The 14535-nt window shown below is 39.0% G+C and overlaps 1 protein-coding gene and 1 long non-coding RNA gene across 3 annotated transcripts in view; one reads left to right on the top strand and one right to left on the bottom strand.

The window, feature by feature from the left end:
* LOC118477860 overlaps window positions 1-1314 on the top strand; it is a 2861-nt gene extending 1547 nt beyond the window's left edge. Inside the window, exon 2 of the long non-coding RNA XR_004858658.1 lies at window positions 258-1314. This is a non-coding gene — a long non-coding RNA (uncharacterized LOC118477860). The remainder of the gene's footprint in view (window positions 1-257) is intronic.
* Window positions 1315-4403: 3089 nt separating this feature from the next.
* LOC118477859 overlaps window positions 4404-14535 on the bottom strand; it is a 41575-nt gene continuing 31443 nt past the window's right edge. For both annotated transcript variants that reach the window (XM_035970376.1, XM_035970377.1), the window contains exons 8-10: window positions 14358-14463; window positions 11585-11784; window positions 4404-7360 (exon numbers count right to left, since the gene is read on the bottom strand). In XM_035970376.1, the coding sequence (XP_035826269.1) occupies window positions 7257-7360; window positions 11585-11784; window positions 14358-14463 (410 nt within the window). In that variant the 3' untranslated portion in view covers window positions 4404-7256. The remainder of the gene's footprint in view (window positions 7361-11584; window positions 11785-14357; window positions 14464-14535) is intronic.

Here is a 14535-nt window from a genome sequence, read left to right as displayed (position 1 = left end):
GTCGTCCTTTTTCGTATTCGCATTTCTACTCAGGTTCCGACAATTATGTCGGAAGCGCCGACGTCGGCGGTCGGCACGAAAACGAAAGTGCCGACAAAGCCGACAGGAGAAAAGGGGTCGCTGGCAGTCGGCCAGGCCTCGCACTACGCACATTGACTGATACAGGTGGGCCTAGCGATAGCATCAGCCGCCTCGCGGGCCGGGTCGCGTCGCGATTGTCGGATTTCAGACGATTGTCGGCAAACATGCAGGTCTAGGTAGGAGGAAGGCGGTGGCGATGGATTGGACATACTCTCAGGAAGTCAGGCAGTTGTATAACAAAGAAAGTTTTGGATATGAATCCACAGGGTAAGAAATCAAGGGGAAGACCGCGTGGAACCTATAGAAGAATCACAGAAATCGATGTACAGAAAAGTGGGAAGACATGGAATAACATCAAGAGGCTAGCTCATGATAGAAAAAGGTGGAAAGTGTTTGTCCGTGGCCTATACCCTGGTGCAGGGTGAGAAAGCTAATGATGATGGTCTGCTGTATCCGAATCCCATTCAGCCCATGCTGGCCCTGACAGTCAGAGCAGCCAACCTCCTAAAAGATGTAAATTATATCCATAGAGGCGAAGGATAATCATTACTTTTACTTTATTTTTCCGATCCAGCAGCCATCTGCGTTCGAGAACTTTGTCCTGTGTAATGATCATTACAACCATTACAGTACAGCTAGATGTGTTGTTGTTGTATTCAAGCTCTTCTCAATACGGTAAGTTTATCTTTTGGACACTTAGTTCCTTAGAATACCGGTATGATTGATGATGACTGAGTAGGTGTTTTATGGCACTATCTCCTTTTGATTGTTTTACGTTCAATTGATCAGGTACATTCTTGATTTACTGAATGGTAAACAATGCAGCTTTATCAAGGAAATACATATATGTATTGTTGCTATTAGATGAAAAAGGAATTATTCTGTTTGACCATGCTCTTCGGGAAGCGTAAAAAACAATCACTCATTCTTTGTGACACTAGACATTTGTCAAGTAGGCTACCTGAGTGCATCATTTAAAACAAAATCAGTTAAGCATACAGCTCAGCATGCTGTCATTTTTGGCAAAAATTGTCTGCTGTAACTAACACTGCATCTCCCATGGACAATAAGAATACTTTTCTGACTTTGCAGTTCTGGCCACATGTGTTAAATCATACATTATAATCTATAGTAGAATAGGTCTTCATTGAAACATGGCCTGATTTACCTATTCCTACTTTTATACAGCTTGCGTTGAGTAAATTACATGTGATGTCCTCTGTGTCAACAAAAGTGTTTTTAGTTTTGTTTTGTTTGTTATTTTTGGAAGCCTGCCTTTCAAACCATATAAGGAATGAATGGTCTATGCCTTCTTCAACACTGTGCCACTTCTTCAAGGACAGGACGTCAAAACTATATCCATCTCGATATCAATATCAGCTATTTTCTTCCATGTCTAAGAGATCAAGTCATTTTTCATTACCCAGATACACATTCAAATAAGTCATTTAGTGTTTGGAACATAGCAACACAGGCAAATGGAAACCCAAGTTTGATCAAAAGGAAAGCATACCCACACAATAACATCAGTCATTTAGTGCTCTGAAAATTGACAGACTGACTGACAGAAACTTTAGTTTGTGCAAAGTGAAGCACTTTGACATAACAGTCCAGTCAGTTTGTGCTGATCCCCCAGAAAGTGCATAGGTTTTAGTTTTAGTACGAGTTTTACGGCACTTGCAACACAATAAGGTCATAAAAGCGCCGAAAATTAGAGGGGGGCTCTCGTGGCCTAGAGGTTAAAGTGTTGGCCTCTCATTCAAAGGTCCCTGGTTCAAATCCTGGTAGCCACCAAAAAATCTTCTCCAAAATTGTCTCCTTCCACTTCCTTTCCTGCTCTCTAACAATGTTCTGTTGTCTGCTTTCGTCTCCTCTTTCTGCCCCCACCCCCTCACCTCCTTTGCCCCCTCCTCTGGGCTCCAGACTCAGTGGTCAGACTCTTTCTGCAGCCTTTCTACTGCTACTCTTTGGCTCCTTCTTACTGTTGTCTTTAACTTTACTTTAAGCCACACCCCTGATCTTCAGGAAGGAAAGACCTACCCTACACCTAGCCTTCAAGGGCAAGGGCGAAAAATCTCGGTCGGAGGGTCTGTGTGCAAGTTGTGCAAGTTAAAGATCCCTTGGTGGTCTAAAATCAATAAGAGTAGGCTTCGGCCACCACCCGCGCAAAATTCAAAATTTCCTACCAACTGAAAATGTTTGGTGTGTCCCGCATGCTCATATGACCTTATGCAGTTGCAAATGCCGTAAAACACCTACCAAAAAATAAAAAGAAGAAGATTAGAGGTATTACAAGAGAGTAACAAAAAAAAAAAAGGAGAGATAAAGACGATAGTTGTTTGACAGGAAAGAAAGAGCAAACCACACCAGAGCACCCGCCAACCACTCACTTAGGTTCGAGTTTGACGCTCCTGTGAAAACGTAGTATTAGGTTATTCAAGAAGCAGGACCTTTGAATTGAATGTTCAACTCCGATATGAGCGGCTATTCCCCTGAACATACATAGTGTGTGATCCGTCACAACCTATAAATCTTGACTACAATTCTATCCGTAAACCCAGTTTATAACTATAGCAATGGAAGTCAACACAAACTTGTGACAGAAGTGTTGCTCGATCGCCGAGTGGTGGCGACCCATTTGTTTTACTATGGCATTTGGTTTACCTCGTCGACACATATCGTTTTGATTTGACTTTTCATGGGACCATAATTTCAACAAAACAAAACAAAAAAAGAAAAGAAAACTAACAACAAAAAGTCCTGCAAAACCGTCCTATTCTCTCCCCCATTTCTACAGAGATAAAAAAACCCCCACCCCTTCCCCCCTCCCATTTTAATGAGCCCTACGGCAGCCACAACCCTGCGACAACCTCCAGCTGGGACCTCAGGTAAATGGTATATTTTTTTCATTTTGATCAGTCCTGCGTATGACGGCTACCCGTCTTATACAGCCACTTTTTTTCTCGACAATGCGTGGCCATCTTACACAGGTTTGACTGTACACATTGCTGGCCCTATGTCGAGTCGGGTTGAAAAATAGACAAAACTGGACACCATAGAAGAAAAAGACGAAAGATCATTTCATTACCATCTTCAACACCAACACTCACATGATATGTAAAAAAAACACGCATAAGAGAATGTTGAATAAAAGCATTCGTTCAAAGTTTTATTTTATACTGTTTCGCTTACACAGGAGAACAGAAAAAAAATCAACAGAAGCTACCTCACATTGTGCAAAAAGGCAAATACCAGTTTCTATAGAAAACTACAACACAGCAAACTTTCATCTTTCTGGACTCATAAAAATCAAAGGCACATATATACAGGAGATTACAAAAAGCTGTTTTACTCTTTCAAGAAAGGAATGCATGAAGCTTATAAAAAAGTAGAAACTGGCACAGGGATACATCAACAGCAATTAAAAACAAGTAAACAAACAATAGAAATCCAGCAAAAAGCTCGAAAACGTATAAAACTTACACAAAATATCTAATAATGTACACGCTATAGTGAAAAATATAGAGAAAAGCTCGACCACTTGAGCATTAAGAACTACAGTGAAAACCATATATAACAGGGATCTGGTAATATCAGGGATTATGTAAATCCCTGTTCTTTCCTAATCTTTGTCTCTTTAAAAAGTTATCGGCAATAACAGAGCCTCATCGCTCATCGGAACCCAATCGGTTATAGCAGAGACAAAGGATCGTTAACAATGTGTAAAGAGAGAGAGAGAGAGAGAGAGAGAGAGAGAGAGAGAGAGAGATGCAGTGATGGAGCAAGCCCATGCAAGCCATGCCACTTCAAGCATACACAGCGGGGGAAGCGAGAGAGGGCTGCGGTGTGCTGCAGGCTTTGATCTAGCACTTATCCTAGCTACACACATGCGTAATGTGTCAAGCACAGGCCATGGGAAACTACCCACGAATATATATACAGCTGGATCATTCCACAAATGCTTACTTCCCTTGCATTTCTGATTTAACAGGACTTTTTCTCTGGTCCCACCATCCCTGTTATATATTTCCACTGTACTCTCATTCAAATGACTATACATTCATCACACATGCTTAAGTATTATTCTTCAAAGTACAGTATAAATGGGAGGACTAGACAGACACTCAATTCAATTTCCATATACAAGTCACAAAACAAATAATTCTAAAAAATACAGCTGAAATTTAACAAGTCTACTTTTAAACACAGCAATACTGTTTAACTCTTAATCAGCACATGTAGTACTACACCCCCACACACACACACACACACACACACACACACACACACACACACACACACACACACACACCCCCCCCCCCTCCCCTCCCACACACATACAATAAATTTGCTCAGAAAAACAAAACAATGCAGAGTGAAACAGTCCAAACCACTTTCTTCATTCAAATCCTAAATGTATGCAGATCTGAATGAGATGCCTACTAGACATTAAGAAGGAGCATTCGGACCCATGTGAGATTTCTCCAGCCTGAAAGTAAATACTCCAAGGTAAATGGGAATCAGAGGCTAGACAAAGCAGTACCAGTGTCTCCTGCCTTTGTACATGAAAAAATTGTGAAACTGTACAGGTTTGACGCCCCTATCAACGCTATTAAGTTATTAAAGAGATGGGACCTATGAGCTAAACCTCCGTCTATAAAAAAAAAAAAAAAAAAAAAAAAAAAAAAAGCCAAATCAGAAATTTGTGTAAAATGCCGTTCCCAAGGATGCCAGACTCACAACCTCGCGATTACGAGTCCAGTAGTTTAACCACTAGGCTGCATACACCAACCCTTGAACATGAAGCTTAGTAATGAGATCGAGAAATACATCGACACAATAATGGCCATTTAGTGCTTGGAAAAAATAAGACAGCTGACCAAAGGAATGGAAAAGTGGGAATGTAATTAAGTTGGACCCATCAATGGCGTCTTTTGTACTTGTTTGTATTTTGCTCAATAGCCCAACGGCCGCCTTTGCAAGTAGCAGAAAGGAAAATACGTCCAGTGGAGGGAAAAAGAGGAGCACACATGATTGTTCACAAACCAGGGGTGAAAATAAAATACAACACACTCAGATCATTTTGCTCCCTTGAGCACTCCCCCTCCATAATGAAAGAAAAGGAAATATGCAAGTAGAAAATAACTGAAGTAAAAGCAGTTTATTGCTGCTGACAGTCAACACACAAATAAAAGCCCTCGGTAAGAAGCCCTACTGGCATTTCAGTTCTAAAACTTCTTAGAGGGTAGCAACAAATCACATTAAATTTAAAGTAATACTGTTTCCTGAAGCACCAGTTGAGCAGACTAAAATATCAGTGATCTGTGAGTATATTTATATATATACATATATATATAAAACAAAAACAATACCAATAATATGCAAGCAGTGAGATCCACAGTACATTATCAGAGACAAATTCAAAATACAAATATGAAAAGGCTAAACCACAAAATGCTACGAAAATTGTAAACATGAAAAAAACTTCCCGCATTACAAGAATAAAGATAAAAACAAACGAATATTTCTAGGATTGACATGAGGTAGTCACATTCAAGCTTACTGTAACTAAGATTTATAAATTAAATCCTCGATTTCACTAAGCTTTTGGCCTGAAAATTTCTGCAAAGCAAATTATATGGATAGGCCCCTAATGGATTCTATTCATCTTTTCTCAGTCTTGGTTTACATATTAATTTATCTGGTCACATCACCTCTGTAGCTAAGAGCCTTAATTTTAAAAAAGCAAAAAACATGCAAATCTCGCTTGTACTTGTTCCATCATTTCTTCTAAATCCAGCAGCAAGAACTATGTTTCTGCTCAATCCTCTTTCTTCTCTTTGTTCACAAGTGCCACGTCTTGAATATAATTTGGAATCATGGACTGCCACTTAATTCTTTGCTCTGATGTTAAAAAAACAACATCCTACACAGTCATGATCCTTTCCCATCACCCATTTGTTCAAGTTCTATACCTGAGTTATTCTGTCGACCTCTGCCTCTTTTGCCTTCTACTTTCCAGTGACAGTAAGAAAAATAGTAAGATGAAGGCTTTTATACTGATTAACATGTTATAGAAACTGCACGCCTTATTTGTAAATTGTTTCTAATAGTTACTACTTAGACCTAAAGTCCTTAACTAAAATATAGCAATCATGTTTTCTTCATTTGACTACGACCTGAGTAAGAGTAAGAACACTTGTTAAAGAGATCACATTTTAGTTCAAACTTTGTGAAAAGTAGAAGTAGGTTGAAGAACAAGGCCAGAGAAAAAAGGAATCAAGATCATAGTACAAAGAAAGCTACATTTGAGAGAGATCTCTATTCCAATCTGACAAGCTTGACCTTAAAACATGAATAGCAAACAGGACTCATAATAACAAAGAAGCACTGCATACAAAGAACATAAGGTAACACATTCTGTCAAGTGGCACCAAAGTTACCAAACAGGACCCACATGAGGCCTCTGAAAAGAGAATGAAAAACATAAACAAAACACTGGTCCATCATATTACACAAAAGAGTACACCGTATCATATTTTAAAAAGTCAGAAAACGAAACTTTGGTAAGAAACAAAAGAACACAACATCAAAATTATTTTATGGAAGATATGCGTATCATACCAGTGAGGACAAGACAGGCACAAAATCCAAAGAACAATCCCTCCCTTCAAACAACACTTCAATTTCAGTATTACACCATTTGCCTTCACATAATAAAACTGCAACAGCATAAAGAACTTCCAAAAACAATCTTCACAAGGAATTGGAAACCTTTGCTTCCTGTCCAAAAACTAAGACATTAATGCAGAGATAAAGCACATAATATAACAGCTGAGATTCAAACGACAAAAAGTGTAACAAAACAGACGCTAATGCAGTAAAAAAACAAAAACACCCCTCATTCAACTATGAAAAAAGACTGAATTTTGTGGTCAACATCCGCTTCATGAAAAAAAATTTTAATACATCTGTCGTGCCAGTGGATCAAGAATTTATAGAAACGAACAGTACATACATATGTTTTGCGAATAAGACCATGAAACATGCACTTAAAAAGGGAAATGAATTGGCTCTAAACGAACTGCATTCCCATGTTTCAGCAGCCCTGTACTGAGAGACAATTTGAAAGATACATTGGTAATCAGCAGCATAATGTATATTTGAATAGCTGGCTAAATGAAAGAGCTGAGAAACTTCACCACTTTATCCACAGACACCGTCCCCAAATCATTGTCTCCCCAGTCATCATTGGAATTCTCACCTTCCTCTTTCGGCGCTGGGAAAGTAAAATGAAAATATAAAATAATTACCTAAAAAGGTCTTTTGAGGTACACAATAAACAAAACAGTTGATGATAGGCTGACTTTTTTGTTCTGTTACTTTTGACAGCTAGAGCAGGCAGACCAGACCCAAATACAGGGCTGCCTAACTCAATTCTCAGTCAAGTTTCCAGACCTTTTGGCTCAAAATCAGGTAGTACATAGACAAAGAAGGAAAAAAAGAAGATAATCGCTGCCCAGGCATAAATATGACCAACTTACTGACACTGTAGTACAGTAGTAAGTTTTCTTACATTAAACATACCCTTTTCATTTCAAAAGTCATCCCCAAGATCAATACGGTACAACTTGCTAATTTATTATTTTTAAAAAAATTTTTTAATGTTGATTTCACTATGCAAAGTTGATGTCATGTTGAACATGTGAATTTCCAATTTGTCCACAACCGGCTTTTCGTATTTTGAGGTATTTTCTGCTTTGCTTCTTGGTTTTAATTAGGGCAACAGGATGGCGTTGAAATCATTACACTAAGACCATATTTTAACAGCAAAAAATGAGGACAAAAGTAATGAAGAAGAGTTATTTCTGCAGTTTAGCAGAACAGAATGTAGGTCATAGCAAGTCACTGGAACAACAACTTATATTTGTTTAGTTTTTGTATTATTAGCACGGGGGGGCGCTCTTATCATTAATTTACAAGAATGATACAAATAAAATAAAATACCCCCCTCCCCCAGGGCAGGGCAGTGCTACTGACTGAGAGGCGCCTTATGGCCATTTCCAAAGGGAGGATATAAACATGTTCTTATGCACAGTAGAATTGTAAATGGGCAGACTTTTCAAAGCCATGCTCATACTGTGTCAGAACAACATAAGGGGAACTGCTGCTTTTTCTTTCCTCATCCTTACTATTTTTTGGTGTTTTACTGCGCTCACAACTGCATACGGTCAGATGAGCGTGTGGGATACACCAAACATTTTCAATTGGTAGGAAATTTTGAATTTTGCCCGGGTGGTGGTCGAAGTCTACTCTGACCAATTTTGGACCACCAAGGGATCTTTAACGTGCGCAAATTGCACAAGGGACCTCCGAGATTTTTCGCCCTAGTCGGTGTAGGTGTAGATCTGTCCTACCAGAAGATCAGGGGTGTGGCTGAAAGACAGCAGTCAGAAAGAGCGAAGGAGTAGCAGTAGAAAGGCTGCAGAAAGAGTCGGGAGCCCAGTCGAGGGGGCAAAGGAGGTAAGGGGGTGGGGGAAGAAAGTGAAAACGAAAGCAGAAGACAGAATATTGCAAGAGAGAAGGAAACAAGATGAAAGGAGATAATTTTAGAGAAGAAAATTTTTCGGTTGCTACCCGGATTCAAACCCGGGACCTTTGAATGAGAGGCAAACATCTTCAAACCTGTAGGCCACGAGAGCCCCCCTTGATAGTGGAAGCAGACTTTGTGCTGCTGAGGCCAGACAGGTGAGCGGAGCAAGCCTGAATCCCTGTTGACATCCACCTCTCGCTGCTCATATGACCATATGCAGTTGCCAGCGCCGTAAAACCTAACTAAAACTGTAAAAACTAACTGAAATAAAATAACAAAGAGCAAATACACCCCTGAGAAAGAAATATTAACCCTTAATGATAATACAGTAGCCTCCGCCTTAGATCCCGATGCTCGGGAGCAAGGAAATGTGGGATCTTAGGCGAACCGGGAACTTAACCGAAGAACACTGGGAAGAATCTACGGTGACTCATGTTAAGACTCACTATCGATAAAATGGTCTCCCTCCACTCTAAAATGAACTGACGTGACCCCTTGGTGGGTTTATGACATATGGCGAGCAAAGAGTGGTTAACCTTGATGGCCTATCACAGTGCATAGTGGCATGGGGCGAGCCATTTTCACTTATTATTATTATTATTATCCTATCATGAGTCTCAAGATCTACGTTTATCCAGTTGCCCCTCCATTTATGTCGAAAATAGCTTTCCATCAGTGACCGAGTTCCCCCCCCCCCACCCCACCACCTTTGTCGCTACACGCCTTTACGTTGTGATCACACCAATTAAAGTACCGTCTGTCTCGTCTCGGGAGTAGAGACAACTGCTGCTATGGTCAGGGAAGAGTTCATGGTTCGATGTGATCCCGCCTGGAGCGAACGTGTAGGCCCTACCCACCCAGCGAGTGATGCAAGTTTAGGGGGAGAGCTCAGGTGTTAGTGCGATGCGTGGGGAAAACAAACAAGTCGGTCAGTTCACACCCCGGTGTGATCCCGTCTGGGGCAAACATTGTATCGCTTCATAGATTTTACAACATGTATGTGATCACATTCACGATAGTGGCTGATCTTTGACGCGACGGGCAGTCTATTGATCTCAACTTTTCACTCTTGGTTGATCGGCTGTGCCCGCCCGGGTTTTTGTTCTGCAAATTATGATCTGAAATGCGGGATCTTAGCCGAATGTAGACCTTCAGAGTGAATCAGAGCGGTATCTTAGGGGTGACTTTTGTATAGTAAAAATTCTGTTTTTTTAAGACAGCGGGATCTTAAGCGAACCGGGATCGTAAGCGGTGGGATCTTAGGTGGAGACTACTGTAATAAATGACACTTATATAGTGCTCAACCCCGAATAAAGTACACAGGCTCTGAGCGCTTTACAATACAGTACAACATACAACAGTAACATGAAACGTTGTGTTCTGACTAAAGAAAATTATTCCAAATATTCATCTTATTAATTTGAAAACAGAAACGACGTAAGCTGACATTTGAATGAATCAAAAGATTTGATTTCTCTCAACGTACTTGGTAAAGCATTCCAGATCTTGGGGCCTTGGTATTCATATGCCCTTTCACCCATTGTTTTAAGTTTCATAGATGGTAAAATAAATTTCTTTCTGTCAGCTGATGACCTTAAACTGCGAGTTGGAATGTACAGTCTTAACAGATTTGATAAATATGATGGTGCATTATCATTCAAACATTTGTGACATAGGGTGGTCAACTTGTACACAATCCTTTTCTCAACAGGAAGCCAATGCAAAGTTCGTAAAAGAGGTTTAGCAGAGCCTCGCTTTCTTTTCCGTAAAACTAAACGTGCAGCATTGTTTTGGAGAGAGCTGATCGCGACCACCGCGGCCCAAACTTACGTAAAGTGCTGATCGCAACCGCCTGTCACGATAGACATTGGCATAGTATAACGTGATGTACGAAAAGAAAGAAGTACTAATTTTTATACTGCTGGCTGGTCTGCTATGCAGAATTGATTTCGTCCGCAATTTTTCTTATCACGGGGTTTGATTGAGGCGCAAGGAGTTTTTTGTTTCACGTTGAAGTCGAGTGACCGTGAAGTGGAAAATTCGCGATTGCAACCCGCGACGAACATGAAAATAGTGTCGCATCAGATTCAGATGAAGATTTTCCGTATATTTTCCTTGAATTAGAAGATAATTTCGAGGGTTTTGATGCTAGAGTTAACACTTTGTGGAATGTAATTCTGGTCTAGACCTAGAGATCTAATGAACCGACAGTTTTTATTTAGTCATTTCCAACACCATTACTACAACAATAACTTCACAAAAATACTTTTTGCTTCACATATTCATAAAGAACTTTCAATATTCTATAAATTTTATTCTTACCTTCATTAAAAATTTGGACAAATAAAAAAGTTATACGCAAAAAAAAAGCGTACGTGCAAATCTGGCGTTTTTTCCAAAATAAATTCAGCACAGAGGGAAAATATAAGGGGAAAGAAGTCAGCGCTCTAAGGGTTAAGACCGAAAATTTTCAAAACAATCTTAAATCAATACATGATTCAGAACAAGACTATTTTGAAAGTAGAAAACCAAAAAGAAAGGTCCCTTAAGGGGTTGCCTATCCATTAGCATACGTTTTAGTAATCTACAAATAAAAAATTAGTAACCTGGCTAAAAATTACAAGCCTTTGATCCTGTTGTATATCACTGAACACCATGCCACGCATTGCAGCTGATTGGTTCAAGTATCAAATATTGATTGAGGTTGTTTTGTTTTTTATTCTCTCATTGGCCAACACTGTCACCAACAATGCAAAAGCAAATGCACAGGAATTTTTCTGCTGTTTTTTTTTGTGGCTCTCCTGTAAAAATGTAAAAACTGCATAATACTTCATTTTAAAAAATGAAGGCAGTGTGTTGCTAGGGGACAAACATCCCCTTCCCTCCCCTCTCCTCCACAAAAAAACCCACCTGTGAGGATGATGCCCCTGACTTCTGGTCCCCTGCGTTGACGTAGGCACCCGGCCATCTGCTGGAGGGCACAGCCAGGCTGTATTCGACATGGGCACAGGTGGATGAACTTGACCAGACCACTCAGCTGTGACGAGCGTAGCAACGCGAGACACTTCTCAGTCTCCACGACATGTGGACTGTACTGGGGAAGCTGCCCTCTGACAAGGGTTCAAAGAAGTTCAGGTCAGTACAGTGCATGTTGTGGTAATATCTATTCATCAAAGAGACACTATCAAACATTCATCAGGGTTCCAAAAACCCATCTGCACAGTTGGGTTTCACGGCAAGTTGGCAGAATATACACGTCATAAGTAAGTTGTGACTAGTTGAATCTTATAGAAATTCATTGCAACGACAGCCATATTTTGATAAACGTTTTACAGAAACACATATGCAATGCAGTTTAAAATCATCTGAGTAGTAAGTTGCTTTACCCTAACAGAGTGGGGTGCGGTATCAAACAGGGTTGGGTTGATTTAAATAAGGTCGATTTAAATCAATTGATTTTTTACAATTTAAATCAACATGATTTTTAAAATAAAAATCAGTGATTTAAATCACTTTTTTTTTAAAGATATTTTATTCAGTTTTTACATATTGAAACATTCAGAATTCCTTTCCCTGGTTTTATAAAACAAATATAAGGTTTAAAAGACTAATATAATCATGCTTAAAAGTCTGCTTTTGCCCCGTCACTGTGAAATAATACAGTACTGACTCCTTTTACTTTTTTTTTTTCATAATTGAAATTAGCATTTTCTTTTTTTTTCTGTTAGACAAACACAAGCGCGCACACACACTCAGACTAAGGAAATGTCTAGATGTATTAACTGTAAACTTAATAATTTATTGAATGTCAGATCAAATCAATTGTGACTGAGGAGAATAAAAACATTGACAAATAAATCACAGTGTAACAAAAATAATAATTCAGATATTATTGCAAGGAACCAAATGGCAACTGAAGGAATTTTTAAAGTAAATTACTTTCATACAATATTAACAGTATTACAATAACCAACAATTTAGATCATGTTGAAATTATCCATTGAGTTGTTTGGGGTTGAAGGTTTTGAAAAGAAACAATAATACAATATTCAATTTCCTTTTTTTTTTCATAACTGAAATTAGCATTTTCTCTTTTTTTTTTTAAATTAACAAACACAAGTGCGTGCACACACACACACGCAGACAAGGAAATGTCTAGATTTATTAACTGTAAACTTAATAATTTATTGAATGTCAGATAACTGTTATAGTGGGTGGTTGGCGGGTGCTCTGGTGTGGTTTGCTCCTTCTTTCCTGTCAAACATCTATCGTCTTTGTCTCCACTGTTTCTTTTTTGTGTTTGTTACTCTCTTGTAACACCTCTAATCTTCAGCACTTATATGACCTCATTGTGTTGCAAGTGCCGTAAAACTCTTACTAAAACTAAAAACTGTTATAAAATGCAAGTTTATCGTTGCATATTTACCTCCCTTCCTTTTAGACTGACTTTTTCTTCATTTTTTGTCTGTAGTCATGAATAATTCACTGGTATAGCAGATTAAGGCTTTCTTTTGCATTTGCTTAAATTAATCATTAGTTAATATAAAGACAAATCATTTTGCACTAAAAGAACAATCTTTTAGCCACAAAAAATTCCAAACTGTGTCGACATGTTAATCTAATTTAAATCCAAAACATAGATTTTTTAAATTTTTATTTAAAAAATCAAAAAATTAACCAACCCTGGTATCAAAGCTTGCAGACAGAAGAAATGCTTCACAAAATAATCTCACCATTTGGGCATTAGACTCAAAACTTCGGCATGTACCACCAAAGAGTCTAACAATTACACCACAGATGCCAGATACAGAAACATTGAGAGGGAGAAGCGCCCACAGAAGTGGGTTTTTTTAAATTTTAGTAGAGTTTTTATGGCGCTCACAACAGCATAAGGTCATATGAGCGCCAAGGGGTGGATGTCAACAGAGAAGTCCATACAGGGAATCAGGCTTATTCTGCTCACCTCTTTAGCTTCAACAGCACAAAGTCTGCTTCGACTATCGAGGCATCCCGGAAATAGCGGGTCACAAGAGTGCAACAAACATAGAAAAGAAGTAGAGGAAAATGACGATTGTAACGATTAGTCCACACATAAGTGTGTTTTGCTGATTGGCTGTGGCAATCATATACAAGAGTTTTAGTTTAGTAGGGGTTTTTCGGCGCTCGCAACTGCATACGCTCACATGAGTGCCAGAAGATTAGAGCTGTTACAAGAGAGTAACAAACATAAAAAAGATGACGGGGAGATAAGAACGATAGATGTTTGATAGAAAAGAAGAAGCAAACCACACCAGAGCACCCGCCAACCACCCACATATACAAGAACTAAGCAAACAACATGTTGCTAAAGCCACTAAAAAAACACTACAAAAATTCAAAGCTTTGTATCAGTATCAAACCCGAAACTTAAAAAAAAATAAGATATAAAGCCACATCAAGATAAAACAAGCAACTGAACTGTCTAGGACTTGTCATAAAGCAAGACAAACAAGCCATACTAGAAAGCTTCGTTATACAAAATCGATCCGAGTAGTAGATGGCGACTAACAATAATACATAGGTAAATGGGCACTGAACACAACATAGCTACATGACATGACACACTGAATGACACACATCTCCATGACAGACGAGACAACAAGAGTACAAAGACACAATAAGAAAAAAATACCACAGGGCTCACCTCATATCTTCTATCTCACAAATGGTTGAAATGTGAATATCCATGAACCATTTGTGTCCTTTCTTGTTGAGGTCACCAAGCTGCTGTAGTAATTTGCTCAGCATTTCTGTGCATGACGGTGAAATGACAAAAGTGAATAACATGGACACAGGCTGATAAATTGAAAAATTTGAAAGTG

The sequence above is a fragment of the Aplysia californica genome, unplaced genomic scaffold (genome assembly GCF_000002075.1).
Source record: "Aplysia californica isolate F4 #8 unplaced genomic scaffold, AplCal3.0 scaffold00260, whole genome shotgun sequence".
Taxonomy (NCBI): Eukaryota; Metazoa; Mollusca; class Gastropoda; order Aplysiida; family Aplysiidae; genus Aplysia; species Aplysia californica.
The sequence above is the reverse complement of the archived record's forward strand: the minus strand, read 5'-3'. Positions and strand labels throughout refer to the sequence as shown.